Genomic DNA, 23,404 nt, shown 5'->3' with positions numbered 1-23,404 from the left:
TCCGTGATCTTGGGGTTTTCTTCTGACTCTTAAGAAGTACCCTGGATATTAATGGAAAGGCATACAGGAAAATTCCTGTCTAAAAAAAGAAAAGGCATCTACCTTCTAGGCCTTTTTGCATGGAGTCCTGGAACAGAATTTTGCCAGTTGATTGAATAGAGAGGAGGTAAAAAGGTCTATACTTGTGGAACTCCCCACAGATGGATCAAATATTGGAAGCCCCCCTGATCTAGTTTCCATTGCGAGGGTCTGTCCTGGTCTTGCTGAGCATGTCTGCCAAACAGTTTTGCTCTGATGGAATGTAGGATGCCTGTGGAGTGATATTGTGCTGTGAAGCTATATACTGAGTTAACATGGCTAGTCTGCAAAAGGGGGTATTACCTGGATCCCCCTTGCTTGTTGATGTACCACATGACTGTGGTATTGTCTGTAACCACCTAAAGAGGTCCCGGGGGCCAAGGATTGTTCAGAGAGTTGAGTGCCTTGATCAGGGCAAGCATCACCTTGATTTGTGTGTGTGCATCTGTCCTTGGTGTTCCACACTCCCTGCACTTTTATCTCTCCCAAAACTGCTCCCCAAGCAAAGTCCAAAGCATATGTGGTGACTGACTGCTTTGGAGTAGGTATGTAGAAGGGAATACTTGGATTTAAGGGTATTTGATGTCTCCAACAAAACATTCCTTTTCTGACAACCCCCAGTACTGGGATTTGAAAAGATGACTAGTTTTGATGCTGGGACCAAAACAATTTCAGATACTCTGTATCTTCCTCATGTGGAGGCTTGCCAGGGGTATCATGGTAATCACAGATGCCATGAGATGCAAAATTCTGAACTACCCATTCGCAGTGACTGAAGTCTGAGTGGAAATGGATCTAGATAAAAATCTGTTTTATTTCCTGTGGAAGAAAAGCTGTTTGAACTTAAGCATTTAGTTGACATCCCAGGAACACAGTCCTGTATGAGGGAGTCAAGAAAGACTTTTTGAATGTTCTGTTGGAATCTCAGTTTTTGCAAGAGATCTCACCCAAGGGAGGGGACTCCTCTAACATTTTGAAAAAAGTCCTCAAAGATAAGCAAGTTGTCTAAGTTTGGAAAACTGTGGATACTCTGTAGCCTGCAGAGAGCTGTAATTTGAGCCAAGCACTTTGTGAACACTCTCTTGGTGCAGCAGATAAACCAAAGGGTAAGGCATAGAACTGATAATGTGATCCAGACATATAAAACCTTAAGTAACGTTTGAAGTGTGGATGAATAGGAATGTGATGATAACCATCTTTTAAGTGTAAGAAACTTCTTGAAAAAGAAGAGGAGGTAACGGTTTGTGAAGTGATGTAATTTTGAATTTGGGTACTATGACAAACAGCTTTAGAAAAGAAAGATCCAAAAGTGGTCTCCAAGCATTTTCTTTCTTTTTTTTGTTGTGGTTATCACTAAGAACATCCTTAAAGAAGTCCCCCTCCCCACCTAACCAGTTCTGTCACTCCTTGGGGACAGCATGTGATGAAGAACTGGAAGAAGCAAGGAGTTTGATATGCAGAATGAGGAATGACCCCCTTGGAAAGGAGGCATTTCCTACCACTGCCATCTGTAACCCTGATGAATGATTTTCAGAACTCATTTGTCTGAAACAATCTGTTGCCAAAGAGAAAAATGGATATTCAGACTTTCTGGAAGAGAATAGAGGCCAGGGTGGAATGGGATCACAAGGTCCTTCATAGTTGTTTGACTGTACTTTGTTTTGTGAGATTGAGACTTCTTTTTGGAATCCTCTTGCCACCACTTCATCTGTTTACCTGAATTCTGTTGAGCTTGTTTATTCTGTTGGTTTTATTGCCAAAATTGGATGAGGAGAAAAAAAAATCCTTGGACAATTTGGAAAAGGAGGGCTGAAAGTTTTTAGAGATTCTCTGGATCAGATTCTCCTTTCATCACACTCTGATCACTTCTTTTTATACAACTGTAAAGGTGTAGCTGCAGTCATTTTTCGTACCCCACAAGGGACAGGCTCCATTCAGGGGTATTCACCGTATCTCTTTACTTGTGTATACCAGCTCAACGGTTCAATAACCGTGGGGGAAAAGACTCTCCCTGAAAAGTTTAAAACAGCTTGTGCAACTGCACAAACAACTGAAGTTTGTAGTGCATCCATATGTAGTACAGTTCTGGGGCTTGCATTGGAGTTGAGATCAGGGAGGTGGAGTTCAAGAAGTTAACAGTTTATTGAATGGTAAGAGTCCTATTTTAGAAAACAGAACTGGTGATAACATTGACTTTTTATTTTTATTTACATTTTTCTAACCAGGTCATTCCCCCTAGACCTGTACCTGTTCTGAAGATAGAACACATTTGGTACATATACATATGAAAAATATTTGATCAGAGCACCTTAAAAATTCCCTTACCGTTTTCAATAATTGCTGTGGGATCCTTTACACCCACCTTAGCTACTACCACCATCTCAGCAGAGGAGACCTCAGTTTAACAGCTCCTATGAAAGCTAAGTGGGAGAATGCGGTCTTTTCCCTCTTCTGCTCATTGACGCAAGGCTGGAGAAAGCTGATGGTGCATATGTCCTCAGATTAGTATAATCTTCTCACCATTTTTTTTTTTAAATTTTATGTATGAAGGCAAAAGTCTTGGCCACCAGTCAGTAAGGAGTATGACAAGTGCAGTTTCCGTACAGGCAGTACAAGATACTTACCCAGTCTGAGTCAGGAAATTCCTCTGTAACAGAGCGGCAACAAGCTCCAGTTCATGGAGTGCCTGCTGTTTCTTTACATCTCTTAATCTTGCCAGATAGGGCACTGGATGTTATCAAAGCCATTAGATAGCCATCCACTCTTTACACTTATACCGCTAAGTGGAAGTGGTACTTCCTTTGGACAGAGGTATCTTCCAGTCCCACTTAGTTGACATGTTTATTGTAATATACTGTATCCACCTATATGACGTGTGGGTCTTTCTTTGTTTCCCATGGTTACGGTGAATCTGCCAGCTATTTCTTTCCATGTCATGGTCTGGTGAAGAGCAAGCACCCCACCTTAAAGGGGTTATAAACTTCATCCTATTTCGAAGAACTCTTTTCTTGAAGTGACTTGACTTGAATTTCTTGATTGTCAGTCTTACCCAAACATGTGTTTAAAGGATCGCAAGTTTTGCAGCTCTGACATTCAACTCTTGAAAGATAATTTTCTTGGTGGACATCTCCTCTGCTTTCAGGATCTTTATTATAGGAAGACATATTTGGTCATTCACAAGAATTAGGTAACCATTATGACTAAAAAATGTTTCCTGGTGAAGGTGTCAGGGATCTCATTAACCATTCCATTCATATCCCAGTTTGCTTTCTAAGGGCAGAATCCAAAGCAGAATGGCCTTCTGCAACCTGGGTAGTATACTACTGACTCATAAATGCATACATTTTGAAGGCAGAACAGCTGTTTGTCCCCTCCCTCCTCCCTTGCTGCAGGGAGGGATGGGGGAGAGGCACCATTTGCTATGCAAATTCAGATTTGTGCCACCAGGAAGCTTATAACCTTTTGAAAAATACTGCTATTGAATACCAACTCTACTAAGGGAATGGTTGCTTCCATTGCTTACTTCAGAAATGTTTCCTTTGTGGACATTCATGCTGTGCCCACTTGGGCACTGGTTTAAACCATTGATAATCATTATTCTTTTTTCCATCCTCCATCTTCTCCATCATAGGATGTTTTTGATACTGCTTGATATTTTCCCCAGTTAGGCACTTACAAAGGAGAACTCCCAATATAAAAATAGCTGATGTGTACTCACCACATCAGTTGATATGTGTAGGAGTCTAACTTGGTTGGTGCTAATTATCGTCCCGTGTCTGAATGCCCTCTATTTGTTGTTTGCTTTTAGAGCTCCTTTTAACTTAGACAGGTAATAGAATATGTTTCTTCATTCTTTTCTTGATTTAAAGAATTTTTCCTTACTAATTTGTTGGTGGAGAATTGGTAGACAGTAGGGTCCAGACATGCACACTGATAATTTGCATATGATGCCATATCATATTAGCAGTAGAGTGCTTTTCTGCCCTGGACCATGGGAACCTCAGTGAAAAGTGGCTGAACTAAATGTATCACAAGAGGATATCCCAGCTGTATACTGACTAAGGGAGGATTGTTTCACATTTGAACTGATCGGATGAGTACATGTCTGCATTTCATGTTCTGAGCAGTATCCTGCCATGGTGTTCTGTATAGGCTGTTCCCATGGCCTACTTTCATTCAGAATATTTTCCGAAATAGGTTAGTCCCAAATTACTAAACCTAAAGACCATGTAAATCATTCATGACTGTAAAAACTTGCCCTGTTAAGGGACAAAATATCTGTGCTAGTGAGCTAAACAGTGATTGCACAGAGCTTAGCAAAAAAAGAAAACTTAACTTCAATAGAAAAGCATCAAACTGAACTATTTAGGTAGCATTCTGATTTGCTTGTTAAATTTACTCAATTTGTTTCACATTTAAATAGCTTAATCACATTACTGTAAGCCTTAAATTTAATAAACTTGTTAAATTAAACATTGCTGTCAGCTCCATTGGTGTAGAGGAATAAAGCCCAGACTGTGGCCCAGGTTACCCGAGCTCAACTGGCTCCATGGGCAACAGCTGCCATTAGCTGGGGGAAAAGGGAGGAGTTATGAAGCTCTGTCAGCTTTACTCTCTTCTAGGACAGGTTTGGGTCAAAGTACTGGAGTAGAGCTGGACATTCTTGTGGCTCCATGTAAAACTGAATCTTCAAATGACCAGGGTAGCATCACCTCCTTATGGGGACAGAGCAGAGACTCATATAATCAACTCCTGATGGCAAAACAGTGACCTGAGAGGATAACATCATGTAGGAGTAAGGCCATCCTGTAACTGTTGCAAGCCATCATCTGCACACTGCAGTGATGTTTCCTGGGCTGAGTCCTTCACTTGCACCTCATCTTTGCAGATAGTAGCTGAGGTTATTAGTGACTCCAGCCTGGAAGTGTTAAACACCTGGGTGAAGCTGCAAATTAAGCACACTTGGGGAGCATAAAACTTAGGAGGAGCCCTACTGCTGCATAATTCAACCCTAGTCAAGATCAAATGTTCAAGCTGATTACAGAAAAAAAAACAATGCTGATCGTAGTCTGCGTTTTGAAGCACACTACAGGTACAGTATTCTCATACCAGTCTAAATAGTATTGTAGGCATGGGCGTAGTTTCTGAGTGCAAGTGAGTTAAATAAAAGCAAATATAAACACTGGCAAAGCTTAGATCCTGCTTCCTGTCTGTTGCACTAATTTTGTCTTTCCTTCAGCTCTTTCACCATGTTAGACAAAGTAAAAAAAAAATATTTTTATAATCTAGCTTTCAGATAGAGATCTATATCATGTCTTTGCACCTGCTTTGAAAAGGTTGAGACATTTCAGGTAATTAAAATAATAATAAAATAATAATGTATATTTAGAATTCCAGGAGATTAGCACATGGCCTAACAGTATGTTTAATGATGTCTGAATGAGATTAGAGGATCAAGCAAATAGGTTAGGGTCTGAATCCGACAGCCTTCTTTTACAGGCCTGGTGAATAGTTTCATTTTCAGTTCTTGATTTCTTGTGAAAGTACATGCTTGTGACTGTGAGCCTTACCTGTTTTGAGGAAATGAGAGCTGCATAAAATGATAATTATTTTCATTTAGTGTACAGGTTGGGAATGAGTGCCTATTTCACTGGAATTAAGGTGTTACCCTGAGAGGCATGCAGCAGACTGTATATGAAGGTACACGCAGCAAAAGTCAGTGGGGAAAAATTTAGTAGGATGTGCAGAAATATTTTTTGTGAGAAAGGTATTAAATGAATTGAATACTCCATAAAGGCTATAATGAAAATGTCATAAAATGTTTCAGGCATGCAGACAGAAAAAATGTTTGCATATTTGATAGGGAAATCAGTGAGCTTTCGCCATTACCAGCTCTGTACTTTGTGGTGATTGAGTATGCACAGATAAGAGACGTAATGCTTTGATGCAAAAGGTCCTTTTCTGCCACCTGCAGATGTGAAGATGTATCAGTTATAAACATACATTTTAAGACTGAGCTGTTATTGCTTTTGGCTTTCATTTTTTTTTTCCTTACAGTCCATCACATTCCGGGGTGATAATAAATCTCCTAGCTGCGCTCAGAAGCCATGCAGCAAAGCCTCTGCCCCAACTCCACCAAAACGCAGAAACAGCAAGCTTTGGTCTGAGACACTGGATGTGTCCATGAAGGAAGTTCTAAGTGCAAAAGAGATCAAGCGAAATGAGGTATGGGAAGATGTGAAAAAAAAATCAAAGCATAAACTAGATTACATTTATGAATGCTTCAGTTATTACATGTTTTCTGTATTTATGTGGATAGTTATTGTTGTTCACAGTCAGATATTCTTTATTTATTTGTTTGTTTATTTACATGGGTAGTAGACTGACCTCAGTGGCCCATTTGCAGGCACAGTATGGGTAAATGGGCTTGGTAGTGTAGCATCAGATAAACAGCTTTAATGTGGTAGCATGCACATATAGTCACTACTTTTGCTGGGCAGTCTACCCTCACAAGTGACTGCACATCAGGTTTGGTACTGGCCCCCAATAACCAAGTCTAAATGTTTTTTTTTTTCTACTCCAAGTGTATGATTATGGAATTGATCTTGTTTTGGTTGCTATTGTATGCTGTGTCCTGCTACCCTCCCCAAACCGGGCACATGACATATAATTTAAAAAAAAAAGTATATAAACATTTAAACTAACCTTTGACCAACATGTGTCCATTGTTGAAAGTTCTTCTGTATTGCAGTGCTTATAAGCAAAAGGATTGTGTCTAGATCTAGAGATGTCATTGTTCCTTTTTATTCAGCCGTCATTAGGCCTGTCATTGAATACAATTCCTTCTTGGTATGTATCTGTTTAGACACATGTAACAACTGCAATGCCCACAGAGGTACCTTACTAAAAGGATCCAAGGCCTAAACAACATGTTCTACATTGACTGACTCAAAGCCCTGTCATTATACTCTGTATCCTACAGACCACTAAGAGATGACCTGTGTCTGGCATACAAGGCATTCTCCAACCCAATACTAATGGATTTACTGCATTTTAGCAAGTCAAATGGCATTAGAAGTAAATACTCTGTAGGGATCTATACCTCTTCTGTAGTATCAACAGAATGGTTTGAAGGGGCAGGTGTATCTCACAGAGGGACACCACTGATCTGGAACAGACTCCCCATCCACATAGAAGAAAGATCTGAAGTAGTTAACTTCATTTATCTGCAACCTGTGGGTATTCGGATCCATATCGGATCCGAGATGGCAACATTTTTCAAGCATCTGCTCCAAGCTCCTCCCCTTATCCATAATCCTTCATATCTCCTACCTTCCCTCAGATCTCATTTGCCACTTCATGCGTACACATCGTGGTCTCTATAGCTCCAAGTTGGGTGTAGTAAGTGGTATTTTTTGGTATATATTTAGTGTGAGTGTAGTCTTTTTTTTTTGGTCATCCCTTTCCTCCCCTTCATCGTTTTTTTGTTTACAAAAAAAAAAGTAGTTTAAAAAGTTAGGAATTTGTGAGGTAGTGTAGGCCTAACAGTCCTTTGTGTGTGTGTGTGTTTCTTGGTTTAGTTTGGGCTGAGTGGTGTGTGGTGACGGCTGAGCAGCCAAAACCAACATTTAAAAAAAATGCACAGAGTATGGCTACAAGCTTTCACCGGCTGATGGCCACACTCTGTGTGTTATTTGCCTGGGTGTTCCCCACCTTTCTTTGCCATGTAGTGTGTGTGCAGGGTTCAACCCTAGGGCGTTGAAAGAAAGGAAGGCTAAACTGGTAGCCAAGGGCTTGCTACCAGTTTCTGCATTGGATTTGACGACCTTGATATTGGCTTCAGTAGCCGACCACCACCATCCCCCCTCAGGCTGGGACTCAACCTCCCTCTAAGCCTTCTGAGACTGGGACAAAGCCAAAGGATAGAGATGAGGACAAGAGAGACAGAGAGAAAAGAGTGGAAAGGCACTGCAAACGGTCTCCGGAGCGGGAGCCATTTCCCAATCCACCTACTAAAGTTGTCAGGACCATCTCTCCTCGGCTCCACTCCCCGAGGTTCTCCCCAGAGTCAACAGAGCCCTCGGACCAGAGGCCTTCGAGGTCATCTCACAGACCAGCCAGATCCGAGTCGGTTGCCTCTTCGCGGTCGACTCTAAGTCTGTTGGAGCTTGACATGGGCAGGATTGTTGGCCCGAAAGGTAAGTCAATTGCTTTTATTTTTTCATGCTATTGTTCACATTTGGCGATTTTTGACTGCATTGTTAGATTGTTAGAATGCTCATGTGCTGTTTGAAACCCTGGGACGTTCTGACTGCTTGCCTTAGAGGAGAAAATAGTTTAAGCAAAGAACCAAGTAAATGCTTGTTACTTTCCACAGGCCAGATACACTTTTATAACTGTAACTTTCAGAGCAGTGTGCTGGTATTGGTCTTAATTTAGTAGTTTATGTAACTATGAGGTAAAGTACATTTTAGGGGTTCATATTATAACACCGAACTCTGAAAACAGCGAACGGTGTTACATCGACACATATTCAGAGAACGCTGAACATGTCGAAACCAATCGCTGTTCCAACCCCCCCAAAAAAACATTAAGCACTTCCAAACACATACACACATACCCTAACCCTAATTATACCCCCCAAAATCCAGTAAACAACTAAATATCTTAACCCGCACCCTAACCCTAAGGTCAGTAACTCTCGCACATTTACATAAACAGTTCCAAACACAAACACACTTACCTTAGCCCTAATCCTACCCCCCAAAACAAAAGTAAACAGCTGAAAACACACGCACACACGTAACTCAGCCATACATCTAACGCAAAATAAAACACAGTAAACACTTTCATACATATGCACTTACCTTAACCCACACTCTAACCCTAAGGTCAATAAGTGTTGCACAATCAAGCTCGGGAGCTATACCGGACAAGGGACCACACTACACTCCAGAACTGGCAAAGCAACGAAACGGTCAAGCGACTTCTTTCCCAAGGAAAGAATTCTCTGAACAGCCATTTCGCTGTTTTGCCTGTTCTTCCTAGATGTATCGACGAAAATGCATTCAACAAAATGCCTTTTTGTCGTTCTAATATGAACCCCATTTTAGGGTGATGTCAATGTTTTACTGTATAACTCAGAATTAATTGAAAATGTCAGGACCTTGCCTAAAGTCCATCTCTTTCACAAACCAAGGTACTTTTCTTTTACGTCCCCCGGGTTAAGGATTCCGTCTCTCCTTGGGATCTTACCCTAGTTCTACAGCCGTTGGTGGCACCCCCATTTGAACCAGCAGCATCAGTAGATTTGAAATTCCTGTCCTGGAAGACAGCTTTTCTAGTGGCCATTACCTCGGCCAGAAGGGTTTTTGAGATTCAAGCTTTGTCTGCCATGCCCCCTTACTTTTGATCTTTCATAAAGACAGGGTTTTGCTCCACACAAACCCTTCTTTCTTACTGAAAGTTGCTTCTGAGTCAAATATTAACCAGGTGATTAATCTGCCTGTGTTCTTTCCAAATTTCCAGAACAAGGGTGAATATAACATGCATTTGCTAGATGTTCATAGACAGCTTTGTTTCTGTTTACACAGGACTAAACAATTCCGTAAGTCTGACCAGTTATTCATGTCCTTTTCCAGACCCTTTTTGGGCAAAGCCATTTCCAAGGTCTCCTTGGCTAGATGGATTACACAATGTATACTGCAAGTCTATAAGGATAAAGGTCTGTCGCCACCTGGTCCTATTAAAGCTCATTCTACCAGATCTATGGCAACTTCTGCTGCCTGTTGGTCTAGGGTTTCTCTGGATGATATCTGTGCAGCAGCGACCTGGGCAAGGTCACATACATTTATTTCTCATTACAAGTTGGATTTGATCTCTAGAGGGCACCCTTTGGCTCTGCGGTGCTCAGGAATATCCTTCCATGAGGGCCTCCCAGGAGTTCTGGTAGCTGGCGACTGTCCCACAGGTTGCAGATAAATGAAGCTAACTACTTCAGATGAAGTTATGTACTCTCCATAACGTTCCATCTGAGTAGTTCTACTTCATTTTCTGCAACCGTCCTGCCCTCCTTCCCTCGAACCTGTTCTAGGTTAGTGTTGTTATTGAGTTGCTAATAGTTTGAATAGCGGCGAACTCAATCTGAGGGAAGGTAGGAGATGTGAGGGATTATGGGTAAGGGGAGGAGCTTGGAGCAGATGCTTGAAAAGTGTTGCCGGCTCAGACCCGATATGGATCTGAATATCCACAGGTTGCAGAAAATGGAGTATAACTACTCAGATGGAACGTTATAGTGAGTACATAACTTCTTTTTCATCCGTGTTCATATTCAAATGCATCTGTGGATGGGAAGCAGGATAAAATACCCCAGGACTACCCCCCCATACTATTAATGGACAGAGGTATCTTCTCAATGCTTTATCCCGTGGATGGGTACCTCAGATTTCTGTGATATTATCCGAGTTATTCTCATTAGGGTTAATAGATTATCAACCATGAGATGGGTAAGACCAATCTCTAACCAAATGGGATAGGTTAATTCAGGCACATAAAGGGCAATTGGCTAGGCTTAAACAGGGGCAGTTAGCCTAGTACTTGACTATGAATATTTGGAACCGTTATATAAGTAGGGTGTGTGTGTTTGGGGGGGTGGTGTTTCAAACAAGTCATTCTTTGAGCAGCTTGTGAGACTTCCTGTTTACTTGGCCTCTAGATATGGTGGCAGATTTTGAAATGACAGTTGCTAAGTTACAGATCAAAAATGTTAACCCTGGTTTTCATTGCTGCTTTTCAAAGTTAAGTTCTATTGGCTTTATTTTGGTATGTATTGTGGTCTTTGTTTTTTTGGTGTTTTGAAAACCTGCCACTTCATGTAAACTGGGCCTTTTAAACCATTATGATATTTACTTTTGCTTTGCTGCAGCTGCAACATTGATTTCTTGCCTATATGATTTTTCTAATAAAACTTGGGACTTTTGTTTCCAGATCTTGATTAATCCCAACAGCAGTGAGTTTGGGGTGTATAGTGGATTGTCATTTTGAAAGAGATGTGTACACAGGACAAAGAAGTCATAGGATTTATCTGTTGATGTTTATAACTATTTTCTCCCTGTTGTTATAGCTTTAATGTTTTTAATATCTAATTGTTTGATTAGTAAGTTATATTAATCAGTTAGTAATGGTGCTCTTCCTTTGGAGTGGAATGATTGACTTGTTTTTTATAGACAAGTTTTTACTGAAATGTTTAGAACCATTGAAGAAGGTTTGCCAAAGTGCTAGTTCTTTGGAATATGTTAATAGAGTCTGTTGTTTTTTTAACTAAGTTCGGTTGCCAACATGTGTAATTTACATATTTGTTGTCTTATCTGTTTGCTGTAAAATATGGAGATAACTTAAAAAGTGCACTATTTGTGTCTGATATTTCACTCCTTTTCTAGTTTAACATTCACAGAAAATGTCAAACTTGACCATTCTGATGGCTAACAGGCAAGTCTCCTTTGAGTCCTGTAGCTACTGGGTCCAAAGTAGGAAACCTGTCAGGTGCAAACCCCACCTCGCAGAAAAAAATTGTAGTAGTATTCTATAATCCCATTTGTTGAATAGTGCAATAGCAGTGAAATAATTTGTCAGTTTTCATAACCAAGTTCTTTGCATTAAAACACTGACTGGGATTTGTAGTTTAATTAGTCTTAAATAGTAAGTTACTGAAAACTAAACAGTAAAATGTAAAAATGTAATTTGGTGATAACAAATCTGAAGACAAAATTTTATTTAATCACAACACACTATAAAAAAACTAACTATAATTTGCAGAGAAGTTTACAATTTCAACAAGCTGGCAGTAAACAATTAATTTTGTCTTGTACTGGCATTAACACTAAATACTGACTAATACTAGGTCATGTAATCACCACTCTCACTTAATGACTGATCTAAGAAATTCTACATTTAAAGAAGTTATTTTTATGCAGGGGTTTGCGTGTAATGTACATCGTAATTTGTCAGGAACTTGATTAATAAAACTTTGTCTTCTTTTTAAGGCTATATTTGAATTATTCCGAGGGGAACAAGATTTAATTGAAGACCTCAAGTTGGCCCGAAAGGTAAGTCAATTGCTTTTATTTTTTCATGCTATTAAACTCTTTGCTGTTTTTTTAAAGTTCACATTTGGCGATTTTGACTGCATTGTTAGATTGTGAGAATGCTCATGTGCTGTTTGAAACCCTGGGACGTTTTGACTGCTTGCCTTAGAGGAGAAAATACTTTAAGCAAAGAACCAAGTAAATGCTTTGTTATTTTCCACAGCCCAGATACACTTTTATAACTGTAACTTTCAGAGCAGTGTGCTAGTATTGGTCCTAATTTAGTAGTTTATGTAGCTATGAGGTAAAGTACATTTTATGGGTTCATATTATAACACCGAACGCTGAAAACAGCGAACGGTGTTACGTCGAAACCACAGAACAGCGATTTCTTTCCTAGGGAAAGAAATTGCTGTTCCAACCCCCCTCCCCCCCAAAAAACATTAAGCACTTCCAAACACATACACACATACCCTAACCCAAATTATACTCCCCCAAAAAAACAGTAAACAACTAAATACACATATGCACGTAACCCAACCATACATCTAACAAAAAAAAAAAAAAACAGTAAACATTTTAAAACATATGCACTTACCTTAACCTGCACCCTAACCCTAAGGTCAGTAACTCTCGCACATTTATATAAACAGTTCCAAACACAAACACACTTACCTTAACCCTAATCCCACCCCCCAAAACAAAAGTAAACAGCTGAAAACACACACACACACACACACACACACACACACACACACACACACACACACACACACACACACACACACACGTAACTCAACCATACGTCTACCTCAAAATAAAACACAGTAAACACTTTCATACATATGCACTTACCTTAACCCGCACCCTAACCCTAAGGTCAGTAACTGTTGCACAATCACGCTTGGGAGCTATACCGTACAAGGGACCACACTACACTCCAGACCAGGCAAAGCAACGAAGCGGTCAGGCGACTTCTTTCCCAGGGAAAGAATTCGCTGAACAGCCGCTTTACTGTTTTGTCTGTTCGCCCTACATGTGTCGACGAAAACGCATTAGACAAAATGCGTTTTCGTCGTTCTAATATGAACCCCATTTTAGGGTGATGTCAATGTTTTACTGTATAACTCAAAATTCATTGAAAATGTCAGAACCTTGCCTAAAGTCCATCTCTTTCAGAAGCAATGATGCATTTCATATTTTTAAGTTGTCAGTGAACCATTGATTTATGTAACAGTTTTACTCATAGTGGTGTTTGAATTGCACGTTTTTGGGGAAGGCCAATTCTTTTGTACTGTTTTGTTAGTGTTACATAATGTTACTAGCTTTATGATGCATTGTTAGGCAAGGTGTGAAACCACGGTGGTAGCACCGGAGTATGTATGATAAAGCTGGATTATAGAACTGTCTTAAGCAAGGAACGTTTACTGTTGCACTACAAACTAAAAAAGGGGAAACCAATAGTGACAGAGAAATTATACTGATCTCTTCATGTCTAGCAGCATTTGAAAGACTAACAAATGCTTCATTGTTTCAAAGAAAGTAGCCACTTAAATGTTTCTTAAAACTGTGGAGTGATGAGTGTGCGTTATATATCACTTTACAGTATTTTAGCCCTTACTGACATTTTGAATTGTGTGTTACAGTAGTGCACGCACCTGTGCTGGTGACTCTTTTGTCAAGTGTATACCTTTTTTAATCAATAGGAAAAGTTAAAATGGAAGTAGTCTTAATGTTTAAAACTGTAAATGTAGTTGTTACTTTTGAAACTGTCAAGTCTGTCTTGGGAAACGTAGCACCTCAATGAAAGGCAATCACCCAGTATTAATTCTTATGTCATAGGCCTATCATGACCCGATGCTAAAGCTGTGTATTATGTCTGAAGAGGAGCTCACGCATATATTCGGAGATCTGGATTCGTATATACCACTGCATGAAGGTAAAAATAAATCTTTCTATATGTTTGGATCTGTGGAATATGCTAATATGTCATTGTGATGACAGAGCCAATGTCTGGTTTGTTTGTACAGCCCATGTGTTGGAACATTCTGCTGGCTAGATTTTTCTTTAATAGTGAAGAAATGCAGCCCAGTGTCTGGGATTTGAATGCCTGTGGTGCATGCACAATCCTTCCTCTTTGGGCTTAGATTAAGCTAACTGAATGAGTTGTCACTTAAGCATCAGGAAGGTGTGGCTTTGTGTTGGAATTATTTATTTAGTGTGAAGCTTTTGGAATGTAACTTGTTTTGGTTACTGTCTTTCTTATAGTTTTAAAGTTTTCTATTTAAATGCGCTTTGACAGGTAATTCTAGAAGCAAAAAATTCATTATAATGGTCAGTCTTGCAGGAGTCTTTTATTGGATGAGAGTGTTAGCCTGTGGCAAAGAGCTGTCAATTTTTTCAGCAATAGAACTTCCCTTTGTGTGGAGAATGCAGTCCTTTTTACACACCTTGTGGTAAATTCTTCCATTGTAGATTGTGACATATGTACAGTATGATAGAAAACGAACCATATCAAACATTTTTCATTTTTATTCATTATACATATATGCTTTCTTTTTAAAAAGTATCATCACTGTTACATTGCATAAAATTGCTCAATTTCTGCCTTATATTAAACCTCACTTCTCCTTCTCTTCCTCATGAACATTATTCCGCATGCATTGTTCCCAGAAATTCCATTTATTCATATGTAGTTTGCTTCTTCCTCATTTTAAAGAACCCATCTCCAGTTCTTTTATCTCATTTTCAATATTAAAATACTTCAATTACAGTTGGTTTAAATTTTGAATTCCATTTGTTTTGGAATCCAGTAGGGTTAAACTTTGTAAGGCTTTACTATGGTTGACTAAACCAAAGTACTAGAAACATTTTCACTGTTTTTATCTAGCTCTCCATATCTGTAATCAGGTGCTTCCAGCTTCTCAAGCTTTGTATCATTTTTGTTTAGTATCTTCCCCGATATCTTTAGCTGCCGTGACAGAATCCTTTTTATTCCATACACCTAAATAATTCATCTTATCATACTTCCATAAATATGGTTCTTGCTGAACCATGTTCATGTGTAGGTAAATGGCTGACAGCTATAGCCGTTGTTTTATCTTCATTTATTTTATATCCTGAAGAAAACTTGAAATTGTCTCAGAATGTTCCACAACACTAATCCTTTTCTTGATTTATTGATCAAATATCGTATGTGAATAAAGCTAACTTTTCTTGATTACCATACCAGTTGCATCCTTGAATTTGTGAGTCCCTTATTTTCTTTTTCACTGTTCTCCAAACAAAGGGGAAAGAGGACACCTCTGCGTGGTTCCTTTGTTCTTGTTGGAGAAGAAACCTCCAACCTTAATTCTTGCCTCTGACCCTTATATCCTCATAGTTAACCTAATTATTATGTCAGGGAATGCAAATGTCATCATTGCCGTACTCATAAAATCCCAGCTGACTGTTGAATGCCTTCTCTGCATAAAGACCCACCAACAATTGTGACATTTACTTAGATTCTGCTTCCCTGGACCATCATTATTCGATAAATGTCATCAAGTGCTTCTGTCTGGTCCACAAAGCCACACTGATCCAGATTTATTTTGGTATCACCTTTGCCATTCTCTTAGCTAGTATAGACAGAATCACTTTCTAATAGTAGATTAAAATTGAAATGGATCTATATGAAGCTGGGTCTGAAGAGTCAGGGTCTTTACCCTCTTTGGGTAGTATAGCCATCACAGCTTTCTTCCAAGATACTGGTCCCCCCCCACAGACACATACACACACACACAGACTTAAAATACTGTTAAACAAAACCTTCCAGTTCTTGACTACATTCTTCCTTCCCTACTTCCAAATTTCCTCAGGAATACTGTCTAGTCCTGGAGACTTCCCTGTTCTATATTACCATTTTTTCTCAACTCTTCCTATCTTTGCCATTAATTGCTGAACCTCATTTACCTCTAACTTTGGCATAATTAAATCTTCTGTAAATATTTCCATTGTGCCTTTTCTTGGTTTCTACATTCCTCTGCTTTATACATATTTCTGTAAAGTATTTGGAATGTTTTCTCGATAGGATCTGTGATTATCTTTCTTATTATAGGCTCCCTAAGTTAGGCAGCAACCCTTTCCACATTTTGTTGCCCAAGTTGTGCTAAAAGTTTTTGTGCTCTGGAACCGTTATCAGAAACAGTTGCTTAACATCAGTCTTTCTAAACATATACATATTATCCAAGTGTTCCTTTATATACATATTTTCCAAACATACCCTTATTTTCCCTTTATCACTTTGCCATAGGTATTGTTCTTATTCTGTGCGATTCCCGTTATTCTACATTTGTAAGTCCTTTAAGTAATTCCTGTTACTTTATCCCCGTTTTTCTTTCTCTTATTCTTACCATATTTTTAAACTTCATTTACATTTTATTTCTTTTGAAGAAATGTCTGTCTTCCTTATAACTCAAATCATTTCCACTACCCATTCCGTAATTTCCTCTCTCTAACAGATAGGAAGGAAAGCACTAATGTCTCATTTTTGCTTCATTACCCTACATCTTTATTTTTGTTTTTATTGGTACATGATCTGAAACATTTAGTGGATGTGTTACAAAGCTTTCAATTAAATACACATTCCTGTGAAGTATAGTTTCTACCCATTCTAGCCCAGTTGTTTTACCATGGGGAATCCATACCAAACATTTGCGTATATTTTTTTCAGAAGTCCAATCTTTCATTGTATTTTCTTTTAAATTCCCCAGATGCATCTTCACTATTGCAAATCAGGTTCTACTCCCCACCCATAAATAATATTTCCTATGGAAAACATACAGTTTTTCTCCAAATTCTCATAAGTTCCTTAACAGTAGTTTTAGGTGGAATATTAATGCATGCCAGCGTAATCCTCCTGCTCTGCCAATAACCCCCCTTATGACTAAAAATTTGATGTTATGTTTTTGCCCATCTTCTACCACTGTTGGAGTCAATCTAAAATGAGTCTTATTACTCCCTTTTTTCCTTTGTTCCTGCTTTTCTGACGAATGCCCACCCTGAAATCCTTTCATTGTCAAATTCACATGTTCACTTCTATCCAAATATGTGTTCTGCAGTATTACTGTTTGAGCCCTGCACTTCTTAATGTACTTCAATACACTGCTTTCTGTCTGTACCTGTAAGACCAATTGCATTTTATGATAATGTGGAGAGAGTAGCCATTATGATATAATGCTGTTTTATGTGATGGTTCCTTTGGATTTCCAACCTTTATCTTCCATCCACACACTGGCAGGCTGATGTCTTATGTAGCTGCCTTTTCTTAGCTCCATTTGAACAAATGCCACATTGTTCAAAAACTTTTGATGGAATGAAAAATTTGGACAAAAAAAAATTTTCAGGTCCCCCATCATTTTATAACCTAGAACATGTGACGTTTTACCCCTCCAGGTAGGAACAGTAGATACTGAGTTTTTTTCCTATCTGTGAATTCTCCAAACAGCAGTGCACTGTAAATGTTGCCATTTTAACTAGTTTTTAAACTAAAGTTTTATTCATTTCAGATCTTGTACGGAGACTTGAAGAAGCAACGACACCTGATGGACTAGTTGGAGAGATTGGTCAAATACTTGTTAAATGGGTAGGTATAGGACCATGCTAAGACAAAATGTAAGAGCCTAATGTCTTGTGAACCTAACTGCTGAATAGTGTCAGAAGTCTCTGATAAAATACAGGGCTACCAAGATTGCTAGGAAATAAGTCTTTACACTGGTGTTGTGAGTTTATAATGTTTCATTCAAACACAAAACAAAAGATAATATGTTGTAGTTAATGTCATTTTTAACATGTTACTTCTTTGGGTGGGTGGGTGGGTGGGGGGGGGGTCACACCAGAATTTCAAAATTTGCGACTTCTGTCTGCTCTTGCAAGATGTTCAGGTGCTAAACAGGCTATGGGGGTTGATACTTGAGTGACATACATTTTATAAAAATTGACTGTATGGCTGTGTTTGTCATTGGTTAATGCATTTGCCCACATTTTATTAAAAAAATGTGTCACAACTAGAAGACTAAAACTGTTATGTCAGTGACTTTGATAGTCCCTTCTCCTCCTCAGTGGAGTGATAAGCAAATATGTGCTTTAGTCTTGCACTTTAGCACTAGTGCCAGGAGTTGCCTGCACCTGTGTTAAAATGATTTGTATAAAGATAGTGTATGCCTTAATTTCCAAGTGTCCAAACCAGAGTAAAAAGGTCACACAGACAAACCAATTAGTAAAAAAACTACAAGAAAAACCTAGCCGACCTAGAGTTTTCACTGTGTTATACCTTAAAGCTCCTGTAATAGAGGCCCACGGATGTATGCATATGACCCTTTAAGGACATCCAAGTGTTTCAGCTGTATGGCTTCTGAATGTCCATGACTTTTTCCCTTTTCCCTTTTTAAGTCTTTATGGATTCGTTTGGGCCAGTAAAGCCAAACCTCACTAGCGGTGGACTTGCATGTTTCGGCCTTCTTATGACCTCGTCAGCACAGCATAAGTGAATTGTTAGGATATACTTCAGAAACACAGGGTCTTTAAACCCAGCTGATGTACATAACCATTAAGGTGTCTGCAAAATATCCCAACTAACATCCAAACCAAAGAACAAAACGATCACACAGACAAACATGCATGTCCACAGCACAGGGGTGTGGCTTTAGTGGCCTGAATTAATCCGTAAAGACTTAAAAAGGGAAAAAGTAAAAAGTCATGGACATTCGGTAGCCATATAGCTGAAACACTCGATGTCCTTAAGGGGTCATTTGCTTATATCCCATGGGCCTCTATTACAAGAGGTTTAAGGTATCATACAATGAAAACTCTAGCTTGGCTAGGTTAATTTCCAAGTATAATGCTCAAGAATGCTGTATAACGTAATGCTAAAATCCTGTTGGGTGCTTCAGCCTTAAGATGCGACAGTGTCTCATTATTTCATGGAAGCTGAACTAGGCCTTTTAGGAATTAGAGCTACAGAGAAGAACAAAACATTTGGTGAAGTTGCAGTTGTATTCTATTACTTATCAGTTGGCCAGTGTCAATGTCATTTTGATATACTAGTTTTTACACATTTTACTTCTGGCATCCACACTTTGGGGGGGGGGGGGGGGGGAGTTCACAAGGAATGTCAATTTACTAGTGAACATAAATTACTGGGGGAGGGTTTTTTTTTGTTTACAGAGAATGCAGGTAGGCCATAGAACACTCTTTTAGAAGGTTAGCAGTGAAGCTGTAAAGCTCTAAAACCAAATAGGATACATTTAAAAGAGTATTTGAGGTTAGACAGCAATTCAGGATGGTCTTTGTTGGCCTTGAGTTTGTGTTACAAGCACTATAAATTGCGGTATTTATGATTTTTCTAAGTTTTTAAATTGACAAAGTGTTATTTGCCATTTTAATATAATAAAAAAATTTAATTTAGGTTTACAAGAATTTGTGATATTTACATATATATGTATGTATATATATATATATATATATATATATATATATATATATATATATATATATATAATGTATATATATACATATATATATATATATATATATATATATATGTATATATATATATGTATATATATACATATATATATATACATATATATATATATATATATATATATATATATATATATATATATATATATATATATTGCATAGGAAATGTTTTAAATTACTGATTGGAAGTTCACTCTGAATGTGGAGGAGCTGGAGATGTTTTTGTTGGTTTATAGTACAGAAGCTGCTCAGTAGGTCAAAGATGTGGTACTTGTTTTCACGTGGATGTAGCATGACAGGTCATTATTCATTATTCAGTGTATTCATAGTGGTGGATGTAAAATGAATCTTGCGGTTGTGTCTTCCTCTGACATTCCCATGATGTTTGCCATGTAATAGTGCATGATGTTTAGCAGCTTTACTTCACTAAATAAAAACTGTATTACAAAGTAAAAGATTGGTGTTATATGGAGCAGTCTAACTTTTAATAAAAGATTAAAGTTCACATATTGCTTCAATTGAAAGTTTTTGTCAAATTATAATAACAGCAGTGCATGATAGTGTGTGTATTGTACTGGGGAAACGTAGTCCCCAGGTCTATTTACACTTTGCCTTTGGCTTTGTGTCCAACAGTCCCAGACATGAACTTTTCTTAGTCCAGCATGTGTTCGTTTATATCAAAGGCAAGGTGTTTTTGCAACATGGCGGCTCAGTAGTAAGATTAAGGGGGTTGGAAGTTCAATCCTAACTTCAGTTTCTGGTTAACAAATGATAGATTTTTTTTTATGGTATCTTCGTAAAATTGACTAGACATGATGTTAAATTATAGGCCAGATTCATAAAGGTTACCACAGTTTCTGAGTTCAAGAACATCCTACCAAAGTGATCTTGCTGTTTGTCCACTCAAAGGTTACACCAAGTCTACAGATAATATAGTACACTTTGTGGCAACTTTTATGAATCCACACTTAGGCTCTGTTTCTAGTGTTGATCACTTATTTTAGCAGAGAACTTCATACTTTTCATATGCAAATGGCCTCATCTCAAGTTCCATAGTGACTCTGGTCTCCCTGTGTGCCAGTCCTTATTTTCTCCTGAAAATATCTAGACTGTTTTACCCGGAAGTCCAAAATGAGTGCATGAGATTTCTCATACCATTGACATACACCAGCAAATCCTGTTTTTCTTTTCCATATAAGAAATAAGTATTGCTGCAAAATGAACACCTCTTGTGCTACTAGTTGGTTAGGAAGGCCAGTGGCCAGATGAGTTTGTTTTGAACATTGACTTAACTGTATTGATGTTCATAGTGTTTCACTGTTGCAGTCATTACTCTTGGGTTATCCTGCTGGCAGGCTACCCGCAGTCGGCCTGAATTCCAAAGTGCTGGTCCGGTGTCGGTTGCTGTTGCCTCTTCCCTGATGTCAGTGCGCCAGGGGTATAAAAGATGCAGCCAATACCATTTTCTTCAGTCTTTCTTGCCGCGCGGTGCCCGAAGCAAAAGCAGTTTGCAAGTGCCTGTCGGCCGACTCCTGAGATTTTCAAATCCGAATTTCAGAACCAAAGTCTTCATTAAAGCTAAGTACCCCATTGCGGAAACTTTTTTCTTGCTCCAGACTGATGTCAGAAAAAGTTAACAATTGTATTTCTTGTGGGAAGCAAATACCTCATAAGGATTTTCACTCTTACTGTATTCCTTGCCTAGGCCCTGACCACAACATTGCTAGCTGTCGGTTTTGTGCTAGATTTAACCAACGCACTATTAAGCGTCGGTTTGATTTTGCATTTCATTACTTTGGCCGAAGGTTTAATTATATAATGCCGTCGGAACAGCCGACGACCGGAGTTTGCAAAAAACGCAAGGACAAGGAAAAGGATAGGCATCCGAGGTCCAAAACAGACGACGAGGCCTCCGTTAGGCCAGTCGCCGATTCTCAGTGAGGTGCTTTTGCAGCCCCTGGCGCCCGCTACCTCAGAGCCACAGGCCGCTTCCGACTCCCACGTGGAGCCGACTGGGCCTCTGGATACTCAGGGTATTGGACACTTGGAAATCATTCCCTCAGATGGGTCTGGAGCCGCTGAGCAGACATTGGCTTCTGAGGTGTCTTCAGACCTACACGGTTATATGTTAAACCATCTTCAGCTTCAAAGACAAAGACTAAAGCAGCTCTAAAGACAAAGAAACAAGTACAGCATTCCCCTATTCAGACTTCCATGCCTAAAAAACAGATGCTTAAAATGGCCGAAGACCTAATTACTTTGATCAGGGGTTCCCATCTCCCTCCTGATAAGAGGCTTAGGCAAGAGACAGAATATGATTCTTCTGATCAGGTTTCTATTTCCTCTAAATCCTCTTCTGAACAGGATTATTCTATTCCTCCCTATGAGGATTCTGATGCTGAAGAATCCATTCCTTCAGCCTCTCCTCCTGAGGATTATTCTTTTGGGGAAACACTGCATACCATGAGGGAGGATTTCCACTGGGAGAGCCAAGATTACTCAGAATCTAATAAAAGGCTCAGAGACTTTCCTGCTATTACCCCAGCACAGACCCCTTGCCATTCCACCTGTTTTAGACATTGTAGATGATGTATTTTCAGAGTCCGTCCCGTCCCCTGACTCTTTACCTCCAGCACCTGCTAAGCCTGACAGATACTACAGGGTCCCAGATTCTCATAAATTCCTGTATAAAAACCCCGCTGCTGACCCAGAAACTATATCTCAGGGTCCCAAAGGGGTCAAAGCTTCCACTGCAAAAAACCCTGTCCCCTCTGATAGGGATTCTAGGGCACTGGACAGATGGGGGAAAAAAGTTTACACTTCTGCTACCTTGGCTGTAAGGGCTTTAAATTGTCAGTTTCATATGCTTAAATATCAGCAGTAATTAATGTCACTGCTTAAACAGAAAATGCTGACAAATTCCAAATGTTCAGAGAACAAGGAAATGCAGGATTTATTGCATGCAACTGAACAAGTGGGAAAGCATACTTTGCAATGTGGTTATGATTCACTGGAGGCCTCTTGCAGGGCTGCTATTACAGGTTCTGTTATTAGAAGGCATGCTTGGTTAAAGGAACAGAATCTACCTGATCATGTTAAAGCAAAATTATTAGATGCTCCATTACAACATGATACTTTGTTTGGTGCTAAAGCAGAAGAGGTATTGAAGAAAATGGAGGATAAAGCGAAATCCATGCAGACAGTTAAGGATTTTTTACAGGTACAGCCACCCAGATTTAGCAGGAACTGGCCTTCCAAAAATTGGTCCTTTCCAGTGTCAGACAGGCCACATAGAGGCAGATACAGATGTCCCAGAGGCAGATCTCAGCCCCAAGGCTCATACAGGCCTAAACAATGGGGTGCTCCTACCTCCAAAAACGGAGAAGACAAATCACAACCTTACAGGAAACGGTCCCAGTTACTTTCCTCTGCCAGATCCAAGCACTTTTCTTTTGGCAGCTCCCTTAGGGGGAAAACTAGCGCTTTTTTCATCAAATTGGCAAATGATTACCCAAGACAAATGGGTCTTGAACATAGTGTCCCAGGGCTACAGGTTCCATTTTCACACCCTACCAAGGGCAAAAGGTATGCCAGACCTGCCAAACAATCAATGGGCAGAGGCACAAAAGCAAATTACAGCCCTCATGGACATGAGGGCCATTCAACAAGTACCATAACAAGAGCAGGGGCAAGGATTTTACTCAAGACTTTTCTTGGTGCCC

General features: G+C 39.3%; 1 protein-coding gene across 1 annotated transcript in view; it reads left to right on the top strand.

Moving 5' to 3' along the window:
* Nucleotides 1-23,404, top strand: part of LOC122815951 (neuroepithelial cell-transforming gene 1 protein-like) — a 122,443-nt gene that overhangs the window by 49,694 nt on the left and 49,345 nt on the right. The window contains exons 3-6 of the mRNA XM_044088826.1: nt 6,136-6,303; nt 12,120-12,182; nt 14,004-14,100; nt 17,708-17,784. Coding sequence (XP_043944761.1) covers nt 6,136-6,303; nt 12,120-12,182; nt 14,004-14,100; nt 17,708-17,784 — 405 coding nt within the window. The remainder of the gene's footprint in view (nt 1-6,135; nt 6,304-12,119; nt 12,183-14,003; nt 14,101-17,707; nt 17,785-23,404) is intronic.

This window comes from Protopterus annectens, chromosome 11.part0 (assembly GCF_019279795.1).
Source record: "Protopterus annectens isolate FY-2018-M chromosome 11.part0, PAN1.0, whole genome shotgun sequence".
NCBI classification, from domain to species: domain Eukaryota; kingdom Metazoa; phylum Chordata; order Ceratodontiformes; family Protopteridae; genus Protopterus; species Protopterus annectens.
This window is presented reverse-complemented; position numbering and strand designations above follow the sequence as displayed.